The sequence below is a fragment of the Silurus meridionalis genome, chromosome 11, assembly GCF_014805685.1.
Source record: "Silurus meridionalis isolate SWU-2019-XX chromosome 11, ASM1480568v1, whole genome shotgun sequence".
Lineage (NCBI taxonomy): Eukaryota > Metazoa > Chordata > Actinopteri > Siluriformes > Siluridae > Silurus > Silurus meridionalis.
In genome coordinates, this window is record NC_060894.1 from 20,086,135 (window position 1) to 20,109,161 (window position 23,027).

Sequence of the window (23,027 nt, forward strand, 5' to 3'; positions counted from 1 at the left end):
ATATCAATTCTGTCATAATTTTCTTCAATACATTATCATCAAAATTATTCTACCTGCAATACACACTTTATAGTAGAAGTTAAGGTTGACAGGTTAACACATGCACTATACTGACAAAAGTTTGTGGACACCTGATCATAAGATAATCATAAGCTTTTTTGAATTCCACATTTACTCCACATTTGCTGTTATAGAAACTCCACTCTCCTGGAATAGATGTTCCACTTGATTTTGGATTTTGGAAATAGATTCATCACAAGAAATAGATGCATCTCAATAAATTAGAATGCCATGAAAAAGTTCCGTTATTTCAGTAATTCAACTCAAATTGTTAAACTCGTGTATTAAATAAATTCACTATTTACAGACTGAAGTAGTTCAAGTCTTTGGTGTTTTTGATTGTGATGATTTTGACGCAAATTTAACAAAAACCCGCCATTTTGAAGCCTCAGGAAACATTTGCAGGTGTTTTGAGCTGATTAGCTGACTGGCATGTCAACATATTTGAATTTGTTGAGTGAATTAGTAGGTTTTTGTTAAATGTGAACCAAAATGATCACAAATAAAAGACTTGAACTACATCAGTCTGTGAGCATTGAATTTATTTAATACACGAGTTTCACAATTTGAGTTGAATTACTGAAATAACCGAACTTTTTCATGGCATTCTAATTTATTGAGATGCACCCGTATATCAGCATTGATCTGGCTTTGTGTCATGCTGGAACAGTTTTGGGTCTCCTAGTTCAAATAAAGGGAAAGTTTCATGCTACATCTAAAGTAACTTTTAAAAAAATTCAGTACATGGTTCAGAGAAACCAAATACCTTAAACCGAGTAGAAAAATGAAAGGATCAGTGTGTGAACCAAACATTTTGCTCAGTTCACAGTTTGAAATTGTGACTTTATTGACATGCACCAAACATGCAAAATCTGCTTTAATAAAACTGTAAAACGACATATTTGTATAGATTTGGCATTGCATTTGCTGCCCTCCTCAATACACAAATGTATCTCAATTTACAAAGGTTTAAAAATTGTGTATTGTATAAAAGTAGTAGCCTGTTGTGGTGTATGTATGAGTCTCAATCAATATCGATGTATGATATTTAGTGACTTATGAGTGACTTACAGTTATCTTATTTGTTTAACTCAGCAGGTGTGGGTTATGGGCCCTGCTCAGAGGTCCAGTTTGGTGGTGCTGGGATTTAAACTAATAACCTTCTGACCAGACCATTTTCCAGCCACGTTTTTTTTAGTAGCAATCCAGCCATCCATAATTCAGAAGAACACGATTCACAGTTCTGCTACTGTAGATGTATTCTGTTTGTCTGGGTCCATCAGAGAAGAACAAGAATCCTGTGGTGTAACAGAAAAATTAATGATTCCCAAATACGCTCGTAGCATATATATGTATATCTATAGACAGACAGACAGACAGACAGACAGACAGATAGATAGATAGATAGATAGATATGTATTGGATTTAATTATTCTCCAGTTGTCTTTCACAGGTCATTATCTCTTTATTAGAGGCCCAGTTTAGCTGCATATAGCATTATGTTGCCAACGACATATTTCATTGTGAGCATGGTGCACTTTGGGTGGTTTTGTTCCAAATAAAGCTATGTATTTATGCACAAAAAGTGCAGCCCATGTTTATGTTCAATCTAGTTGGAGTGCTTCCACTTTAACCTTAACACACCATGTGTTTATGAAGCTCGCTTTATGCACAGGGGCATCATCATGCTAGAACAGTGTCTGGGCTTCATAGTTCAAGTAATAATACTATAATCTTACAGTATTTTTTAAATGCTTCCAAAGGATGTCCCACATATGGTTGTGATGCTCATGGGTGCACATACTTTTGATTATATAGCATATGCATGTTTACCACTATTTTCGAAAGCAGCGTCCACTTTGGTGCCGATACCCGGGAAATCTTCGTGAATGGGTTTGGGGAAACCAGCGTCCATAACTTCATAGAACTCGTAATAGCTGGCAAAGAAATGTACGCAATAAAAGAAAATGCAACCAATAATCAATGAATTCACATGCTTTAGCATAACAGTTACTAAAACTCCATACTGCTGTTGTTATTAGATAATTAGATTTTTATTCATTCATTTTAATTCCTTTGTTTAATAAACTTAACACTGAACAGAAGAAAAGAAGAATGCTTTAGTAACTATCTTACTTTATATTCTATGTCAAATGTAGCCAGAAATATTTTGTCATTCTTTTCTGGTTATTTTTTCATTATTACCTCCAATATTTATCACCAGTAAAGAACAGAGTGCGGCCGGTAAAGATAATGTGCACCGCAGCGTCGATCTTCGTGACTGAAGCAGGAAAGCCAAAGTGTGAAATGTGCTTCGGATATCCTGGCAAGATGGAGGTTGGTGTCACGCCCCAGAAGTACTGATCTGGACACACACACACACACACACACACACTGAGACTCATTTACACTCCATTAGTGTCTACTTTGTGAATATGAGACTGAAGTGTTTAAGGTCAGACCTTTGAAAAAGAAACTGGTGCTTTTGTTTTAAGGTCATAAGCTGCATCGACAGACGTGATGGAGGGCCACGTGGCTCTGATTAAAGTCTGTGGGATATTTTGCAGCAGGTACTTTTCTTCCAGTAATATCTTGTAAGAAGAAAAGATGAAGTTTAGTGTAAAAAGGGAAAATTACATCAGGTGGAAAAGTCTGAAGAGTTCATGTGTGTTATATGTTGATTTAAATATAATTTATTTCACTTAGATCAATCACCATTTCCCTAAACTTCAGAAAAGAAATCTAAAATAAATAAGTAAAAACATAAAATGCTGTCTTACTCATTCTTAAAGAAGTAAAGCTCGTTCCATATGTTGACTGCAGCATCAAACACTAAGTCTCGATTGCACCGCTCTGGTGGATATGGGTTTGGTTGTGGATCCGGTTGGGGACCTGGTTGGGGACCTGGCTGTGGACACGTGCACTTACATTCATTGTTACCTTGGAGACAAATGAAAGTGAAATTCTATGAATACACAATGTATTGTTTTGTTTTCTTCCTCCTGAATTCATCTGATTTGCTTTCCTAATCACCATAGAGAGCCTGAATTCCTTGTTTATCGTCCAGAGGCAGCTGATATCCATTAGTGTTGACGTATCTGTACGTAGGATACATAAGAGCAGAGGGATCCCGTGAGTGATCCAACCCGAGCGCATGTCCGAACTCATGGGCAGCCACCAAGAGCAAGTTTATACCTGAGGAACAATATTTAAAATATATTCATACACATCATACAATAAACAGTTTCTCTTTTTATTTCAGCTGGGAATGTTATCTAAAGTATCTACAGTATGTATATATGATATCTCCGTGTCTGCTTTGCCTGCTGAGCTCAGAGTCCATGTCTCGTCCTCATCGAAGTGTGAATCACCTCCCTCGTTAGGACCAGGAGCATTGGCGTGAGCCAGAATACCACCAGGACCATCGAATGGGAAAAATCTCCATGATCTGAAGAAAAAGAACACATTGAAGATATGGAACATCATACATATGTCCTAAACAAGATCCTGTTCATTACAAAGTCCATTTAAGAGTGTGCGGATTTGCTTGGATTAAGATACAAAATAGTGCACTAGCTATGAACTAACAAGAACCAGTGTGTGTTTACTGAACATCTAGTGCACCCACATCTGGCTTTGAAGAGAATCATGATGTCGGCCGTGCCACTGTAGATCTGCTGAAAGGTGAGTGGAGTGACGTCGCTGTACAGCTTGAACGCCTGAGCGATGGTGGCATCCACTTCCCACTGGCTCAGATCTGGTGTGTACTCTGTTATTCTAAAATGAAACATGATACAGTGTTATAATTGTCCAAACCCATTTGTTTGAATGTTAGGAAACAAAAAAAATGAATGGAAACATCACAGCAATTAGCAGAAACACAATCAGCTAATGTTGTTTTGAGGATTAATACAAATGTCCTTCAAGACTTTAGTCCTAAAGGTTCAGATCTGCTCTTTTTCATATTTCTAACAGCCATACCGTCTTCAGATTTCATGGTGTACTTTAATCCAGCATATCTCCACTCCCCTAGACTCCTCAACTCAGTTGTAGCATTGGAAGCAGCTGTACCTGTATGTAATGGTTTGTTTATTCCATCTTGGCCTGCCCCAGAAATGTTGGTAATTTGAAACGTCGGGAACGCCACAGCGTGGCTGTTTCATCACCTCAATGGTGTTCGTGTCTAGCTTGCCTGTCACCTCCAGCCCAAAAAACTCCTGCATACGCTTCAGTGGTAGTTCCTGAGTGTCCTGGTTTTCCTCTTGTTCACTAAAGGCTGATAGAGTTTTGGAATTTGTGTAGAATTGCTTCAGATATTTCTGAAGAAACAAGACAAAACAAGATCAGCCAGAACATCACTTTCATCCTCATTGGAATTAATATGAAACTACAAAAAAGTGTTAATTTTTTATCTAAAGTAAATAAAACCTCAGCTATCTCCTGATCCTGAGCTATGACTCGATCCTCTATGTTAATCACAGGAACGCCGATGCAAAGCTCCAGACACGCTCCAAACATCAACACGAGAACGCTTGTATCCTTCATCTTCATGCTGTCCACTTCTGGAAACCTGGAGGCGTGACGATGTGTTATATCTGCTCTATAAACCAACTCGGTTGTTTACATTGTTTGGCATTTCCCGTAAGCTAAGTTCAACTCTTGCAGAAATCAGTCATGCCCTTGATCACAGTGAACGACAGGTCTTTAGTTCATGAGGCAGCTGGAAGCAATCCATGTAGCTGGAAAGATAAATTTCTCTACACAACAAGATACAAAACATAAAATAAATAAAGTAATACATTAATTTAGAATCCTTAATGGTACTGTGTATAATCTTACAGCAATCCATCTCTAAAATATCCCATGCAAAAGTAGGAATTCTATTTAATTTCAGCAGGTGAGAACACAGCAATTATACATTTGGTCTGGTGGAGAAGCTCGCAGTGTATTAGGATCTATTCAGCCCTGCATGTTGATCTGATGATTATGTAATTTAATATTTTGCATAAACTAAAAAATATCGGGTCGGTTTACGCAAGCTTGAGTCCTGAGGGATAGAAACCTGACTGCAATACAGTGAAAGAAAAGGCAGGGGGCAGTAGTGAAAATTACTTCTATTTACTTTCATGGCAATAAAAATAAGGTCTAGAGACGGATTTTGGAAAGTGTCAATGTTCATGCCGTACTTCATGGTCGACGCTGTTCTCAGGCGCACAGAGAGCACCGTGCACATTACCCATTGAAACTGACATTTGAAAATAGCTTTATAAATTTTCCATTTGCCATGGAATACAGTTTACAGTGAAATGCTGAGCGCACAAGCAGCCATGCAACATGCTCACAAGTGAACAGACGGATTGCAACTTACAAAAATGAACACAAGCCGATTTATATGTAGAATTATAAATGGCTAAAAAGTGAAATTAGAGGTCATCCTGAAGGACAATCAAGCCTCACAATGCAAAGCATTTAGATCTAATGATCATGTAAGGTATCACCTTTTTAGAAAAGCAATCATTCTGCCAACAGCATGAGCCAAATGTAAATCAGCACAAATATAAAGAAGTCCATGATGGCTTACTGTATAATGGATGCTATACAGTATGCATTTATATTGTGGTTGTAAGTAGTGGATCAGACATCAGATAAACTGTACATTCATAGAAATTATAGAATTGGATAGAAGGGAAGAAAGAATGCACCAGTGTGTGTGGCTTGCAGTCAGACTTCCACATTTCTGGCTATGTTTGTACCGACTACTTTGCTTTTATTCTGTCAATCATTGATCCTACGCCTACAATCGACAACAACTTTTATACATTTATTATTCATTGCCAAACTCCTGTACTTCTAATCTTTCATTTCTCACCTTTTATTATCATGTGCAGCACTTTGGCCAACCAGGGTCGATTTTTAAATGTGCTTTATAAATAACATTTAATTTGATATTGGGTGCTGAATATCTATATTTTTATGTTGTCCTAACGTAACCTGAGGCTCCACCGAGAGGAACTCCATTTCGAAAAAATATTGACGTGCTAAGGCAAATATTGATACAAAAACTAAATTCAGAAATCACTTAAACACAAACCAGCTGTTGATTTTTTTACCCTCCAACCGTAACACCCTAAAAAAAACATCAAGGAAAAACTGCTTTAGGGGTATTTAATGACGTTTCCAAAGCACATGTAGAAGGTTTTGGAGACAAAGTGAGAAAGGTCTGATTGTGATGGTTTGGACATGTACAGAGGAGGAACATGAGGTATATCGGTAGCAAAAAGCTGAGTATGGATCCGCCAGGAAGGAGGAAAAGAGAAAGGCCAAGGAGGAGGTTTATTGATGTGGTGAGGGAGAACATGCAGGTAGTTGGTTTGAAAGAGGCAGATGTAGAGGACAGAGTAATAGATGATCCGCTTTAGCGACCCCTAACAGGAGCAGCCGAAAGAAGACGACATTTGCTCTATTTCCAAAACAAACTTGTACTGGTGCTAAATGGGTGGTAGTATCACAGTGGTTAAGGTTTTGGGTTACTGATTGGAAGGACAGGGGTTCAAGCCCTGGTATCACTAAGCTGCCGTGTTTGGTGGCCTACAGCAAGACCCTTAACCTTCTGTGCTGTACTCTGACCTCAGCTTCCTCCCATCGCTGGGATATGTAAAGAAAGAATTTCACTGTGCTGTAAAGTACAAGTATGAAGCACCTTTCGTTCTTTTCCGAAGAAAATCAGAGTGGAGACTCACATGCTGAAGGCTTCTGCATGTCTCTCTGGACAAATCGAACAAAATACTACTATTCAGTTTATAAATCAGAATAACACAGAATTTTCACATCATTTAGCATAATGCTAATATCAATATTCCTCATATTACGTAGCCCTAGATGACATCTTTAAAAAAAAAAAGAGCCTCTGCCCACATTGGTTTATTAAAGTGTATGAAAGAAGCCTTTGCAAAGTCTATAATGTATTATTGATATATTCAAACCCTCTCATCTTTACCACAGTGTGCTGTAAATTAGTACTCATGGATTTTTACTGCATTTCAGTGAAGACCCTTTAGACACAAACATATAACAAACATATAGAGACAAACATCTGTGGACACATGAGATTTGTATTTAGTTTTTGAACATCCAATTCCATATTTATTCCCTTTTTGCTGTTTTAATAACCTCCACTTTTGAAGATGTTCCACTAGATTAGTGTGTGGATGGGGGGAACTGTGAGGAGAATCATTCAGCCACAAGGGTGTTAGTAAAGTCATGTACTGCTGTAGGTGAGGTGAGGAGTCCTGGGGTGCAGTCAGTGTTTACATTCATCCCGAAAGTGTTCAATATAGCTGAGGTTCAATGCTCTGGAGCAGCTCTTCCACTCCAACCCATGTAAAGCAGATCTTCACGGAGCTGGTTTTGTACACAGAGGCATGGTCATGCTGGAACAGGTTTGGGTTTTCTAGTTCGAGGCTAAATTTAGTGGCACATCCAAAGACACACAATTATGTGCCTCTAAGTTTGGGGAACAGTTTGGGAGAAAAAGCACATATGGATGGAAAAGTCAGTGTCCCAATGCTTTTGTCCACATATCCATACATTTTCAGAATGAGTGAGAGAAATATGAGAGAAAGTGTGAGTGTAAGTGAGTGAGGTGTGAGTATTTCCAAGTGATGAGATTTTCTCCTGAATTTCCACGTGTCAAGTGTGTAATCTCTTTTGCTCATTTGTATGAAAGGTTCGGTTCAGTTGACAGTTCAGAGAAACAAAAATGAAAGCGTCAATGTGTGACATGAACTTTCTGTCCACTCACATAGTAATACGACTGAAAAAATGCAGTGGAAATACAGGGAAAAAAAAACAGATTAAAGTCACCTGCTTGATGTACAGATGATACCTGGTGCAATCACGGACCTCCAGGGTGTGGGCTAAACCTCACCACAGTGGGACAATTAACACGAGGTAAATCCCAACACGATCGAATCATCCCGATGGTTGATTTTCAATTTAAACAAAAGTGATTATTGCCATTGTGGATTTTCTTTCCTGCAATCATTCGTGTTGTGTCTTTTACTAAATGTATTACAACAACCAGCACCTGGTTCTAAAACCAGAACTACAACCGTGTAAACAATGTGACAGGGTTACAGAAAAAACTGGGCTAGAAGGTTGGCCAGCCCGAGGACGATGAGGAAAATGTGGAAGCAAGCAGAGAGCCATCGCAATTCACCACTACGTCTCAGGGCCATCAGGTGGACAGCTGAAGGGAAGACAAACACCAGGGCCAAACCGCATGTTGCTCCTGAATACCTACACACACACACACACACACACACACACACACACACACACACGATAGAAATTATAACATCTGTGTCCTTTGGAGAAAAGAAAAAAGGACATTTCAAAAATTGATTAAATAATATGTTTTTTTGGGGGGGAGTTAATATATGCAACAGCGACCTCTTAAGGTCTCACTGTGCATGCACAAGTTAATTTATAAATTTATTATCTGTTTATGTTCTAATTGCTTATTACATTAAGCCATTTCTTTTTACAAAATATAGTTTTTGTGATTGGTTATCAGTGGTCAGCCTTTAAATCATATATTGTCATTATATAGTTTCAGGTCATTATTTAATGTTTTTTGTTTGCCTTTTCACTTTTATTGCTTCTAGTTTGCATTTTCATTTCCTATTCAAAGCAAACAAAACCGAAAACAGGTTGCTTTTTAACTGTTAATGTCTTTCCTTTACTGCACAACACATGATCAATGATCTCACTACAACTTCCCATGGAAGCTAAATGTGCTTGGAAAATGTTCTCACTGCAACTGTGATTATGTGATTAGTGATGGTCTGATTGACAAAGAAATAAATAAAGCGATCCGTCCCACCCACACAGAGCACATATTCTCTCTTGGCCTCTAGATGGCAGTGGAATCACATGATTTAACTCAAAGTAAGAAGTTTGCACACACAAGAAACGTGTAAGGTTTCATTTCTGCATTACATTTGAACCTGAGAGTGAATACAGGAAACAATGTTTTGGTGAGACAAGGCCTCCAGATTCCCTACACTCCATCCAAACCATCTCTATACATGAGATTATAAAGAGTTAAAAGTTTTCTTCAGGATCAATGTTGAAAACCATTTTTTGGCCATGATTTCAATAGTTAAAAAAAAAAAAAAGTTTTTAGTGTGTTTTGTTCATTTCACCGCTGTTTATTCAATAGACGAAAGTATTGGGACACCTGACTTTCCCACTCATATGTGCTTCTTCCCAAAATGTTATCACAAAGTTAGACACACAATCTTACAGGATTTCTTTGGATAAGGTACAATTACATTTTGAATTTTGAGACTCACACCTGTTCCAACATGACATTGCTCCGGTGTACAAAGCCATCTTTATGAAGAGATGCTTTACATGAGTTGGAGTGGAAGATCTCCTGTTATAGAGCACTGACCCTCAACCCTATTTTTTTCATGCTGACTGCACCCCAGGCCTCCTCACCTACATCAGTAGCTGACCTTACCAACACACTTGTTTCTGAATTATATAACATTATATGAGGATGTAATATCAGTATTATGCTAAATTCACACTTCATATGTTTTTTCTTTCAAATTTAAATTTTGTTTTAATTGATGTTAAAATCTATTCAATTTTAAAGTGTTAAAAATGTGAAATATCTCTAACTTGCCCCTCTTTCTTGTCCTCGGATTTTATACAATTTTTGTCATACCCAAGTTTGTTTGGTTTTGCCTAGTAACAAGTATATACTGTACCTGTGTGCATCTGTTCATGCATCATATGATAATTTCATAATCCTTAAATAAACAACAAACTGGGGAAAAAAAAACAAGTTCCCAGAATACAGAGGTCACAACCCTTACCAGGATAACCTGCATTTTAGATCTGGATTCTAGATTTGAAAACACCCGCTTCTAAAGTCAAACTTCAGAGCAATTAAATGTACAGAAATGTAACTAAATGGTTGGCTGTTAGGTAATGTCTAAACAGAAGGTATAGGAAGTCACTCATCCATTACTTTTCTTTCAGTTAAACTATGAGGCCCAGACATGTTCAGACATGACAACACCCCTGTGCAGAAAGCAGCAGAACAAGACATGCTGGAAAATAAAGCAGAAAGTCTTCCCAGAAAGCAAGGGAAGATATTATAACAGTAAAAGGTCCATAGATTGCAGATCTAAGAGATAAAATTAACAGAATTTATCAGAATTTAACAAACGTAACTTTGGTTTCTCTGATTATACTGAAGTAGTGTGACACATATCTTAATTTTAAAAAAAGCTTTTTAAATTTGAGTCGACAACCACAATATATATACCATAAATATATATGTATATATGTGTCATGTCTATACACAGTTTCCTCTGAGTGTTCTCGAGAACCGGTAGCAGCTCTTCCAGAGCCCAGTACCCGGTCACAACTCGGTGGTTTATGGTGTACCACAGGGTTCTGTAGCAGGCCCTTTTTATTTATCCCATACTCCTTTAATTAATCAAATGGATCCCCACCCACTAACTAACACAGGGCAGCTAAGCACACCAGGCAGAAAAGTGTTACCTACCCTTTTATCGCCACCAATAGTTGATTGCTGGAACTATCGTCAAAACTCCATACCAATAGTTTTTCCGGGTTGCGTTATACAATACGAGAGTAGCCTCTAGAGGCGAATCACTGACACCACGTGCCGTCCTTGTGATTAATTTCGGATGTAACTGTTGCTATTTATTTATTTATTTATTTAAAGTGTTCATTTTTGTTTCAGTTTAAATGCATGTCTTTTATTTTCATCAATATTTAGTAATTAAATAAATTCAATAATAATATATTTATTATTTGGAGTGCTACTTTTTTGTTTCAGTTTAAATGCATGTCTTTTTTCCCCTCCCTCAATATTTATTAATTTAAATCAATTTAATAATAATAAATATTTATATTTATTTAATTTAGCACTTTTTTTAATTTGGTATCAATTTGATTTGATTTATCCGTTATCGGCAAATACGATCCAACCCAGTTATTCGTATGAGTCAACCTCTAATTATCATCATTAGTAATGGTATTACAACTACAAATTGGTAGTCATTAAAAAGATGTTTTTAATGTTTTTTTAAAAGTTTTAAGTGTCAAACTTTTTCTCACCTGATAATGGAACCAATGTTGGGGAAAAAACAGGCCATTAGGACCCCAGCAGTCACAAGTACAACGTTCAGCCCGAAGACATGGAAAAAACTATTGGGGGGGAAACAGCAGTTTAATAATTGTTATATTTTATAAGATATTTTCACAGTTTTAAAATGTTTTTACATTTTATTAGACACTTTTACTATTGTGATTATCAGTACACCTTTATGACAATTTTTGCTGCTACTGTCCTGACTACTCGATCTATTCCTACATGTTGCAGAACCACTAAACAAAACACAAAACTCTCCCAATATTCAGGTCCTAAACATGCAGCTACTTGACGGGACACGATTGTAAAAGCGTTGCATTACAAAGACGACATAATAATCATTCCAACACATCAATTTCGGCTGAATAGCAATCCAGCATACCAAGTTTCATACCATCCGAACTGCACATTTAAGCATTTAACCATTTTGCTTGCTATTTTATTAAGTTGTTTATTTTGTTCATGGCCAGAATTCTGTGGAAAAAACTGGAATGAAAAAAAAAAAAAAGGATGGATGAAATGTGTGAAGGGGAAAAAACACTTTGCTGAAAGTGCTTTTGAAACTTAACACCATAATTCTAAATACGTGAGCGATTACATACTTTTTTTTTTCAGCTCTGGATCTCTCAGGTCACAGCTGAAGAAAAATGAGAAGATCGAGAGAAAAAAAAAGTGTTTTCTTTTCCTAAATGATAATCTTTTTTTTTTCCACAGAACCACGACAAACACCTGATCTAAAACTTTCAGATACACTGCAGAGGATCAGTGCTTACTGTCTGTAGTAACACATTACCTGGGGTAGGGATTGCCAAAGAAATGGCCCATGATCTGCACCCGAACCAGGTACCCCAGCAGAGGGTAGACGGTGGTCATTTGGAACAGCAGAAAGGCTCGAGCTACAAACACCAAAACATCACTGCTGGGAAAGTTATCCAGAAAGTTCTGCACCAAAGCAAAAGGTTAGTATTAGAATCCATGGCTAAATAACAAAAATTGAGCGTTAGGTGAAATCTGAAGAGTTTCTGAAGACTTACTGGTTCAATGCAGTCTTTAGAAAGTGGTGGAGAAGGAAATGAAACAAACACCAGGACTCCCACATAGAGGTATGTTAGACCTACTAAAAGGTAGGCCAAGGACAAGTCCCGAACCTGCAAACACAAAACGTAATAAGTATGTAATAAGCCCTTTTTAGATTTTTAGATTTCCATACACACATTGTCCATTTTGATTCTTTCTCCAGAGTCTTGGTGATCCTGCATCCATTCTTTCTGGCTGACAGGAGTATAAGCAGATGTGGTCTTCTGCTATTGTAACTCAATCACCTCATGGTTGGATGTGATGAGAATTCTGAAATGCTTTTATCAGACACTCTTATCCAGAGCTACTTACATTTAGCTCATTTATGCAACTGTGCATGTATGGGATTAAGAGTCTTGCTCAGGGGCCCATTAGTGGCAGCTTGGCATGGTTGGGATTTGAACTCACACCCTTCATATCCAAAATTCAATGCTTTAACCAATAAGCTATCACATCCCACATACAGGGATTCTGCAGGTTTTACCAAGTTACCTTTGTGACTTTTAAAGACCTTTTTAAAACCGTTAAGAACAAAATATCACGACAGCACAAACATACACAAATACGTTGTTAGAAACCGGACTCAACCGAGCCCTAAATTCATCCAAGTATCGCTAAACTCGCACCATAGCTAAAAAAACTTAATCTGTCTCCTGTGGTACAATCCAAGGGATTCGATTCAATAACAGAAAGCTGATTGGCTGTTGATCTCATTTTAATGCAAATGACAGGAAATTATATTTGGTCAAGCGAAAGAAAAAACACCACCACAGAAACAGAATTTTCTAAAGTGCTGCATAAGCATTTTTATGAGTATTAGAGGTAGCATTAGAAAAATTAAGACCTGTTTAAAAAACAAGACTTAGAACAGCAAATTTAAGACTTTTATAAAGCCTAAAATAGAGAAAATAGACTTTTATTTTAGGATTTTATATTTTAGACTCTAAGAGGTGCAGGAGACTCGGCAAAAAGGATCATTCGTTTTAGCTGAACTCAGCATTACACGTAATCAGGAAACACAATGAATAAAGAAACTAAAACAAAAAAACATGAATTCTGGTAACAACGACCTTCATACTCTTTGCTGATGAGACCTGATCAGGAAGTCTGCCTTTCCCACAGAAACTCTTACAAAGGCTGTTCCTTAATATCTGTGCTCTGCTTCTGTATGCAGTGATGAGCAAACAGATGCAACATGGCCTTCCAGTTTGGTGGGATCTGTTATCAGTTTATCAGTGCGCCATAAAATATCCTGTAAATGTCAGTTTTGTAAGACGTCATGACACTCACGTTGTTCTCCTGATTCTTGTTGCTTTTCATGAGGGTGATGATGCAGTTGTGGATGAAGAAAGCCAGCGTGAGGACACCGGTGAGTTGAGGACACAAGACTCGGAACTCTGGACAACAGACAGTGAAACTGCTTGGGTCAGCACTTAAAAAAAAAAAGCACTATGCAGTAATGTACACCGAGGACCTGAACGTTCCCTGAGACGTTTTACTTGATCTGAAAAGTTGGTGTTTGCTATTCAGGACCTCAATGGTGACAGCTTGTCATGAAGAAGATATTTCATCACTTTATCTTATTGGTTGTATCACAGTTGATTAATTCTATTCCAATGGTGCACAAAAAACAGAAAACAGTGACTTCACTGGTACACAGTGAATGTGTCAATCAACCTCTATAGGCAACCTAATTACTGAATTAAAAACATGGCACTACGGTGCAAAATCCTGTATTAATTCATCTGTTTCTGGCACTGGTGTTTACCTGCGACAAAAAAATTTGAAGACTCAAACCAATGGAACTCCAGGTGAAAGCCTAGCCGAAAGGCTTTAAGGGTGACCAGGACGAGGAGGTAGATCACTGAAAGAGTGCCTGCGTGAAATGAAACAAAAGCTATTTACATGAAAGTCCCCTTACACACGAACAGTATGGAAAATACAAAAAGAAAAAAAAAAATCAATACCCACTCCAACAGAAAAATGCAAATGTATTTGCATCAAATGTATTTGCATTGGTGCAAGAAATTTTCATCAAATATGCAAAACCTTTACAATCATTACAATATCGACGAAATACCAGTTCCACTTTATTATCCTACCCAATCCGAATATTTAAACAAGTTCATGTTTACATTTACAGCTCTCCTTTTAAATTGGAACGTCGGCATGAAGAAACACTTACCCAGGAAGGTGAACCTGGCGAAGAAGGAGGCCGAGCGAAAGCTGAGCAGCGGAAAAAGCAGCAGGATGAGGTATAAAGGAATCGTGTTGGTTTTGTTCCACCAGTGATCAAACAGTGCCGTGTCTGAACTGTTACCGCTCACGTAGTGCTGGCTAAGGCTTTTGTTAATATCGGGATCCACATCTGGGTATGGGCAAAGCACTGGGAGAGAAGATGAAACTAGATTACTGCGACAGCACACATTAGAGCTCATTAAGCATTAGGGAGTATTATAACTTGCTTACTCAGCAGTGAGATCAAACAGATAGATAAAAGCTTTATAGAGTATGAACGAGCTGCATTTAAAGGATTGTGTAATATATATATATATTTTTTTTTTTTTTTTTTTTTAAAAGGTCAAATAAGTGTTTTTGGTAAAAGAATTCAAACATATTTTGCCCCTATACTACACCCAAACCTTGATTGGCTGATTCTAAAGGAAAAGGACATTGTTGGTGTATAGCTATGTTGATTAAATGACGTGTGATTGGAGTGACTCGAAGCTACAGTTGATCCGCAGTTTTTCCGCAATCATGAACTGTCTCGAAGTCTGTGGCTACAACAGCTTGTAGCTTGGAACCTGATGTGGTCTTGTGTACTCTTGTAAATCGCCCACCAACCCGCCTACAGCATGTTTGCCGTATTGTGCATTCCAAGTTGCTTTTCTGCTTACCACATTTTGGTTAAATAGGTTACGAGAGACTTCCTCTCGTTCTCCTCTGACCCCTCTAAATGAACAAAGCATTTCCGCGCGCAGAACCGCTGAGTACACGATGGGATTTTTTTCTTTCTATATAAACAAACTATCTGTATAGTGTTATTTATGTTGGTATGTTTTCGAGTCACCAACACACATGGCCAATAAACCTGATTCTGATACTCCATGCTGCCACATGATTGGCTAGGATTAGACTGATTGCATTGATGAGCAGTGGTACAAGTACATTTAGGGCATTTGGCAGATGTCCTTATCCAGAGCGAATTTCAACATCAAAAATCTCTCACAGATACCAACCTCTCTCTGTTCCATTTGTGCCGAACTCCGAATCGGACATGTTGACGTTGTGAACGTAGTCTGGTGGTAGAAAAAGAAAAGCACGATTGCCTCATGACGCATTAAACCGATATCTAAACCACAACGAATCATTGAATTCATGAAAGCAATGCCACTGTGGCTGCTTACCGTAGATGAATTTTCCCGTATTGAACAGGAAGTTGGACATAAGCACCCAGTAGACCACCATGGCTCCAATCAGTGATATCATAGAAAAGAACAGACTTGACCACTGTCCCATTCTCCCGAAGTAATATTTACACACATCAGGGAACTCCCAGTCTGAAGTATCTATATAAGCTGTTATTAAAAAAAAGACAAATAGATGTAAACACAAGCTTGATATCATAGTACTGTACTAGTACTTGAACTGTACACACATATATAAGTAAGTATTGATGAAAAGCTTCTAAAATGCTGAATCCACATACACCAAAGAGTAAAAGTGGAACAAAAAGCATGCTGCTACATGTGAAAAACACATAAGGAAGTATAGAATCATAAAATTCTAGCATTCTTGCCAACAGCAGTAAACAGCACAGCAGTGGGGGTGGGTTTGTGTGCCAGCGGTAACACTAAACCGTGAAAAGATTTCTACTGCGAATCATTAGCATTGCTGAGAGATGGGTAATGCTTCTGTCCTTTTAAAAAACATCTTCTTTAGTGTATCTGAAACCATTTTACAGAACAGTGTATCAGACTATTAACATTACTACATGCTCCAGTATCTTATCCAGAGCAACTTACAATTCTCTCTTTATACAACTGAGCAGTTAAGGGTTAAGGGTCTTGCTCAATGGCCCAGCAGTGCCATCTTACTGTTGCTGGGATTTGAACTCATGACCTTCTGATCAGAAGTCCAACATCTTAACCACTAAGCTAACCCTTCCCTACACTAAAAAAAAAAAAAAGTACAAACACTTCATTTACATTTATCCAGCACAAATTACATTGAGGTTAAGGGCCATGCTTAGGGGCCCAGGAGTGCCGGCCTGATCTCATGACTAGAGGTCGACAAATCAGCGCCGAAAGTTGATCACTGGAAATAACAGCTATCGGCAAAAATCCATACCGATAGTTTTTCCGGCTTCCCGTCTGCTGTCTTTACAAGAGCGGCCTCTAGAGGTGAATCACTAACTGTGCTGTTTGTTTTTACATGCGAGACTGCATGTTGCACCTATTTATTTCATTTAGCACATTTTCATGATTCAGTACTTTTTTATTTTTGCAATAAAGTTCAGTACTATTTTACATGGAGTGTTTTTTTTTTTTTTTATCCAGTTAAAAAAATCAGTTGATTATCGGGTTATTGACAAGTACGACCTAACTATCGTTAAAATCCAACATCGGTCAACCCCTAACTCATGGACCTTCAAATCTAAAGTCCAACACCTTAAACACTAAGCTACTACCTCCCCCTACTACTACGAAGAAAAATCTTGTTTTATATTGTGACTTTCATAGATCCAAATGCATCAATGTTTTTTACAAAGAAGAAACCTATATTGACTTGAGAACTCCACATTACTCATCAGTGTTGTCTATGATTACGCTGAAGTGAAAGCGATAAGAGCCTTGGGGCTGGCTTACGTATTGATTTTGTGGACTTCAGGACTCTGTAGCAGCAGTAGAGTGTGATTAAGCCCATTAGGATGAGGATGAGGATTCCCAACGTGAACCCAGACTGCAAAAAACAAAACAAAAATCCAGTTATAGGCAAGTGATAAAGCGTCATTTTGGAAGAAATCTAAAGTGTCACACACACACCTGCTTTATTCCCCATGGCATGCTCAGAATGGATGTTCCCATCATTGTATTCCAGATAGCAAAGCTACACAAATAAAGGGTTAGGGTGCATATTTTCCAGCATATCGTAAATGAATTTACAGTAGGAATTAGAAAACTCATTTCTCATACATACATAGTGACAATACTTGGGTTTTTGACCGAGCCATCTCCGGCTTGAACTTTAAACGCTGTGCCCAGAGGGCTGTAAACGTAGAGCTCTTCAGGTGAAGGGATCACATGGTCAGGAGGAGCCTTCAAAAGGTTGGATAGAATAAACAAAAGCATTAGCTCATGACAAACATGTGGTGTAATTAGACTGCTTGGAGCGTGCTGCTATTAGATCATTTTAGAGTGCAAATCGATAATCAGTAGCTCTTTGTTTTCTTTACGCTGAAAAGCACAGATTGGGTTCCAACCAAATAAATATTAAACCTGCTGTGTATATGTGTGTAGTTTGACAAACGCTGTGTACTGAAGATAAGAGGAAAAATGATCTCTGTATTTCCATCAAGTAAAGCAGTTATCAATTGACCATTTAAACTGAATATATTTATTCTTCTCCAGGAGGTGTTTTGTCCTGGTCAGGGTTAAATTGGATTCCAGGAACTTTAGCCAGTTAATCAATGGACACAAAAAGACAAAAATCAACCTACATTTGAAGAGGTGGGAGAAAAGTTCAGAACATGGATTGAATCCAGGAAAAACTTTACCAAAACATGAAAAAGTGATCTGTGAAGATCTGTGAAAGTAAAGTTTGTGGACACCCGACCATAAGATTGGTATCTGCTTTTTTGAACATATTTTTATTCCACATTTAATTCCCATTTCCTGTTATAATAACCTCCACTCTTCTGGGTAGATGTTTCATTAGATTGTGGAGATTTGTGCTCTTTCAGCCACAGGGGTGTTTGTAAAATCATTCAGTAATCAACGTGAATAATTCATTCATCCCAGGTGTTTGATAGGGTTGAGGTCTACAGCAGATCTTCCACTCCAACCCATGTCTTCATGGCTTGTGCACAGGATTCAGGACAGAACAGGTTTGGGTCTCCCAGCTCAAGTGAATGGAAAACTTGGATCCAAAGTCAATACAAAACATTTGTGTGTCTCCGGATTTGTGCAAACATTTTGCCAAAAGAAGCACAGATGGCTGGAAAAGTCATGTTTTCCAATACCTTTGTTTATAAAATATCTGCTGCACGACTCGACCCAAATGCAGTCTGTGAGAAAAGTACATTAGCCTGACTGTAAATCATTGTGGTTTCTGAAAGACGAAAATTACCAGCAGCCTGTCTGATGATGCAGTCAGACGTCCGTAGTAATGAACTCTGCTGTTCAGCACTGAAGCCTCAGCAGACACGCGTTGCTCCTGAGCCGAGTCCTCCACGATGTTCCTGGGCTCTACATGAAAAGGCCTGCAAGCCAGAGACAAGTGATTTGAAACTTTTTTGGTTTTATACCTTTTGCAGTTAGATTTTAAGTTTATAAACAAATGCCACCATGTCATATTAAATCACTGGTCAATTAACTCACATCACATTAAATATTATATAAACACACACACACACACACACACACACACACACACACACACACACACACACACACACATGCACACTATAACTCCATCAACTGAGTGTTAAACAGCTGGTCTTTAATATATAACTGAATATGTATATTTATTCAAATGTCCCTTTTTTCTATTTTACTTTAATATTTACTTTCATTTTACCATAAGCAACTGCAACCCAACAATTTCCCTATGAGGCCAATACACACACACACACACACAAACAACAGCCTTTAAAGAAACAAGAAAGAAAAATAATCCTGTCATGATTAAAATGTTTCTCAGGAACAATCGGAAAATCGTACTGCAAACAGAAAAACAAAATCTTGGAAGGAGCAACGATCACTAAAAGCAACCAGCTGCTTGTGAAGGAAACAATTACAGGCATTCGTATTCGCACTATCAATGCACATCCGTGACATTTCAGCACATACGTGCTGGTACACTCACAGAAAGGGCTTCCAAAAGCTTCCCAGAAAACTCACTTGCCGTGCAAGTCGCACAAATTACGGAGCTAAAAATACCACATCGGGTGACTTGTTGGTGATCGTTGCCGCGAGATCGTTATGGTATTTCGAACCTTGGCCCTAGTGTTAAGCTAGGTGTTAATGGTTTTTTGTTTTTTTCTTCTCTGCTTGGAAATTCATGTGAAACGACAGCTTGCGCCGACACGTTACCAAAAACCAATGAGTTGAAGCGCCGGCTTGCACAGACAGCAAAACGTACTGTGACTCACGTGTAGCTGTATTGTGAGTGGCAGCCTTAGGGGTCGGAGTGAGTCAAATGAAAATAATGTGACAGTTAATGAGAGCATTAAACAAAGCAATGCTTAGACAAAGTAGCTGCCACTACATTGCTATTAAAGACAGTAGTGTAAGTAGTGTAAAGACAGTAGTCTACTGAACAGAAGGTTGGACGTTCAAATCCCAGCACTTTACCACACGTCTTTTTCTGCATTTTTGCCACATGATATTTTCTCATTTCCATCATCAGTAAACAACGAATAAAAAAAACAAAAAAAAACAAAGAAAAGGCAGGTGGTTGCTCAGCGGTTAAAGTGCTTAAAGCTCCGATTTGGCCAAGCTGCCACTCTCGGGCCCCTGATGCCTCATGCCTGCTAAAGGGGTGCAGTATCATGGCTGATGCTAACATGGTTGGGATATGCAGTGAAAAGAATTTAACTGTGCTTAAATGTGTATGTGAAAAAATAAAGACGTCTTCGCACAAAAAAAAAAAAAACACGCTGTGACGCTTATGTACTTTCCCCCTAAATGACACCCCACTTGGTAAATAATTTAGCAAATTTTCTTCATCTGACATGATCCCTACTCTGAAGAAATCCTCAAAGCACTTAAAATACAAGCTCTCTATGTCCAGGTCTGCGCAAGACACCAGGGTGTTATCATTTTTTACTATTAGTGTAAATATAGATCAGCTCTCTAGCTTTGACTAGCGTTAGCATTACTTTCTGCAGAGGGCAAATCAGAGCTGAATACAAATTAGCTAATGATTACATGTGAATCTGCAGCACTGCTGCTTGTTTAAAAATGCATGGAGTGCAATTATAAGGGCCACCATCATCATTTTCTTTATGAAGCACCAGCACAATACAATAGATGCAGTCAGTGCCTGGTTTGGACTGCAACATGGCAGCATTTAGACGCTCTCAAGTCATGTGGAGATAAAAAGTCTCCAAAACAAATACATCAAATGAATAAAAAGACACAGAACCCTGCAGTGTTCAGCAAACTGACCACTAAGTGACTAAAGACTTTATTTATTCACTTTTAATTCCATTTCCTTGCACAGATTAGGTCTAACTTTCAGTGTTGTTTTTTTAAATAGTATATCCTTGATATGAAACTCGTACCTTCTTTGTCTCGAGTCCAGAAAGTCTACCTGGTCCGAGTAATAATCTTCTTCTGCTGCTTGAATGGAACCCAACAGCGGTTTCCCATCATCCTCCATGATGACTTCTGATTCACGTGCTTCACTCGAAAATCATTGCCTGGACAGAAAATTAGGGAAGAAAAATAACCACAATCAACTTCACCATTGCACGTGAACTCTTTTCTGTAGATGCTCCATCACATCTCCAATTTGTACCTTAAAATAAAAGAATAATCCTGTTTTTTTTAAGCCATAAAAAGCACAAACCTTGAACTAATTGAACTTAAGAGTAAATAAGTCCGCCTGAACACTGTGGCGTTCCCTACACTATTAGATTCCTCTCACTCCGATGAAAAGGCAAAGGTTCTGAGAGGAGAAGTGTGAGCCCCTGTGTGTGAGCATGTGCAAAAGAGGAAGAGAAAAAAAAGCAGCTGTCTAAGTCCACCCTTAAAGCATCAACATTGAAGAATTCAAACATCAGCAGACTACTATTACACTCACCAGTCAGAGAAATGCTGTTTTACCAGTTTCCTAACTTTTCCATCTACAAAATGCTACTGTATAAGTTTAAACACACAGATTAAAATCTACTGAATGATAAATGAGGCTGTTTTTTTTTACAAATAAGCATCGCAAGGCAGGGGGAATTTAATACTTCATCTCAGAGTTTGGATTATTGTGAGCTTCATTCCTTATCTGTGAACAAGATTTTGTCCTATACAGACTCGTATTGTCGAAATCGTGGGCGGGGGGATGCATGGGTGTAGTAGACACTTCTAAGATTTTGTATAATTTATGCCTGCAGTAAATAAGTATCGCTCAATATCCAGAAAACTTTTGTACGTCGCTCTGGACAAGGGCGTCTTCTAAATGGCACAAATGCAAATCATGGCTAATGGGTGTTTTTTAGACGTGAAGTTCTGGCGTTAACACTCCCAAACGAAGTCTGCCTGATGGTTGGCGTGTGAACAAGCTGTACTGGGGGTGATTTTTACATTTATGGTATTTGACAGACGCCGTTATCCAGAGCTACTTACAACTGAGCAATCGAAGTTAAAGCGCCTTGCTAAGAGACACAGCAATGGTTCATTGGTGGTGCTGGGATTTGAACTCATGACTTTCCAAATCCAAGGTCCAAGATCCGAAGACCAATGTCCAACACTGAGCTACCACCACTTTGATGATGTTGATCATAGACTTAAACTTCCAAAAACATAAAGCTTTAATGAAAAATAACCTACTTTTTCCTAATGCACACTATGAAATTTCAAGGGTTCAGGAGTTCTGATGTTTTTAAGCACAAAATCACATGGCCTTAATGATTTTCCCAGGCTCAAGGTCCTGGATTTAATCTTTGTTTGTCCAACTTAATTGAATTTTCACAAGTGTGACACTATAATTATTTGTTAGTTATTATTTATTAGATATATATTTAATTATTCAACATTAAAATCAAGGCTCATTCGTTATTAGTACAAACATGCCATAACATACAACGAGGAAAGTTTAAAGTTTTGGACAAATAGACTTTGCTAAATATATCCTTATTTATAATTTTGTGTTTTATTAATATTAATAACGCTGATTAAGTGAAAGTAGCTCCCATGCTCACCGAGTTCCTGGTTCTGATGTCGCGTATGTAACCTCCCAAACTCAGCGCTATTAATCAACTTTACTTCTTTTATATGCTTTATTATATTTATATTCATCAACCTACCTGTAAATACAGTACTGTAGTGTCGCTTGATTTCCTTTGGAAACCGCAGGAACAACAATACACCGGGAAAGCAACTTGTTTTGAAAGACCCACGTGAATTGATGGCGATTTACATTGGCCTTCTGTGACTTGTAGTGAACATCTCAAATATAACAGTGCAAAACTAGGCTGAGGAAACTACATTACCCACAATGCACCGGAGCAACCATTCTATTGGTGTTTTTTTTTACGTGCAAGTGAAAGGAACTTCCTCACACAGTTTCTGCAAATGATCCAAAACATACACTTTTACAATTCATGCGTTTCTTTTATTATTTGTTTATTTATCTTCTGAAATCAATCATCCTCATAATTACTCAGTATTTTAAATGAAGTCATTTAAAGTTTTCTTGTGAATGGCCAAGTTTGTGGACACAACCATCATAATTCCACATTGAGGATTCAGGAGTT

At 38.0% G+C, this 23,027-nt stretch overlaps 2 protein-coding genes across 2 annotated transcripts; both read right to left on the reverse strand.

Annotated features, from left to right (window-relative positions):
• Nucleotides 1–882: 882 nt before the first annotated feature.
• Nucleotides 883–4,645, reverse strand: LOC124393428 (collagenase 3-like). The gene is given in 13 exon segments (XM_046861259.1): nt 883–1,358; nt 1,894–1,997; nt 2,266–2,425; nt 2,523–2,549; nt 2,552–2,630; nt 2,633–2,651; nt 2,841–3,000; nt 3,094–3,255; nt 3,384–3,494; nt 3,497–3,508; nt 3,689–3,837; nt 4,132–4,379; nt 4,489–4,645. Coding segments are annotated over 13 exon segments (1,458 nt in total). The 5' UTR covers nt 4,612–4,645; the 3' UTR covers nt 883–1,254.
• Nucleotides 4,646–7,169: 2,524 nt separating this feature from the next.
• slc38a9 (solute carrier family 38 member 9) lies at nt 7,170–22,697 on the reverse strand. Its single transcript, XM_046861258.1, has 15 exons — nt 22,578–22,697; nt 20,841–20,978; nt 18,683–18,815; nt 17,534–17,652; nt 17,380–17,443; nt 17,203–17,296; nt 15,742–15,912; nt 15,574–15,633; nt 14,520–14,720; nt 14,103–14,210; nt 13,625–13,731; nt 12,292–12,405; nt 12,051–12,199; nt 11,224–11,313; nt 7,170–8,358 (listed from the first exon to the last, which is right to left on the reverse strand). The coding sequence occupies exons 2-15, from the start codon at nt 20,936–20,938 to the stop codon at nt 8,193–8,195; spliced, it is 1,674 nt and encodes a 557-aa protein (XP_046717214.1). The 5' UTR covers nt 20,939–20,978; nt 22,578–22,697; the 3' UTR covers nt 7,170–8,192.
• Nucleotides 22,698–23,027: the final 330 nt, after the last annotated feature.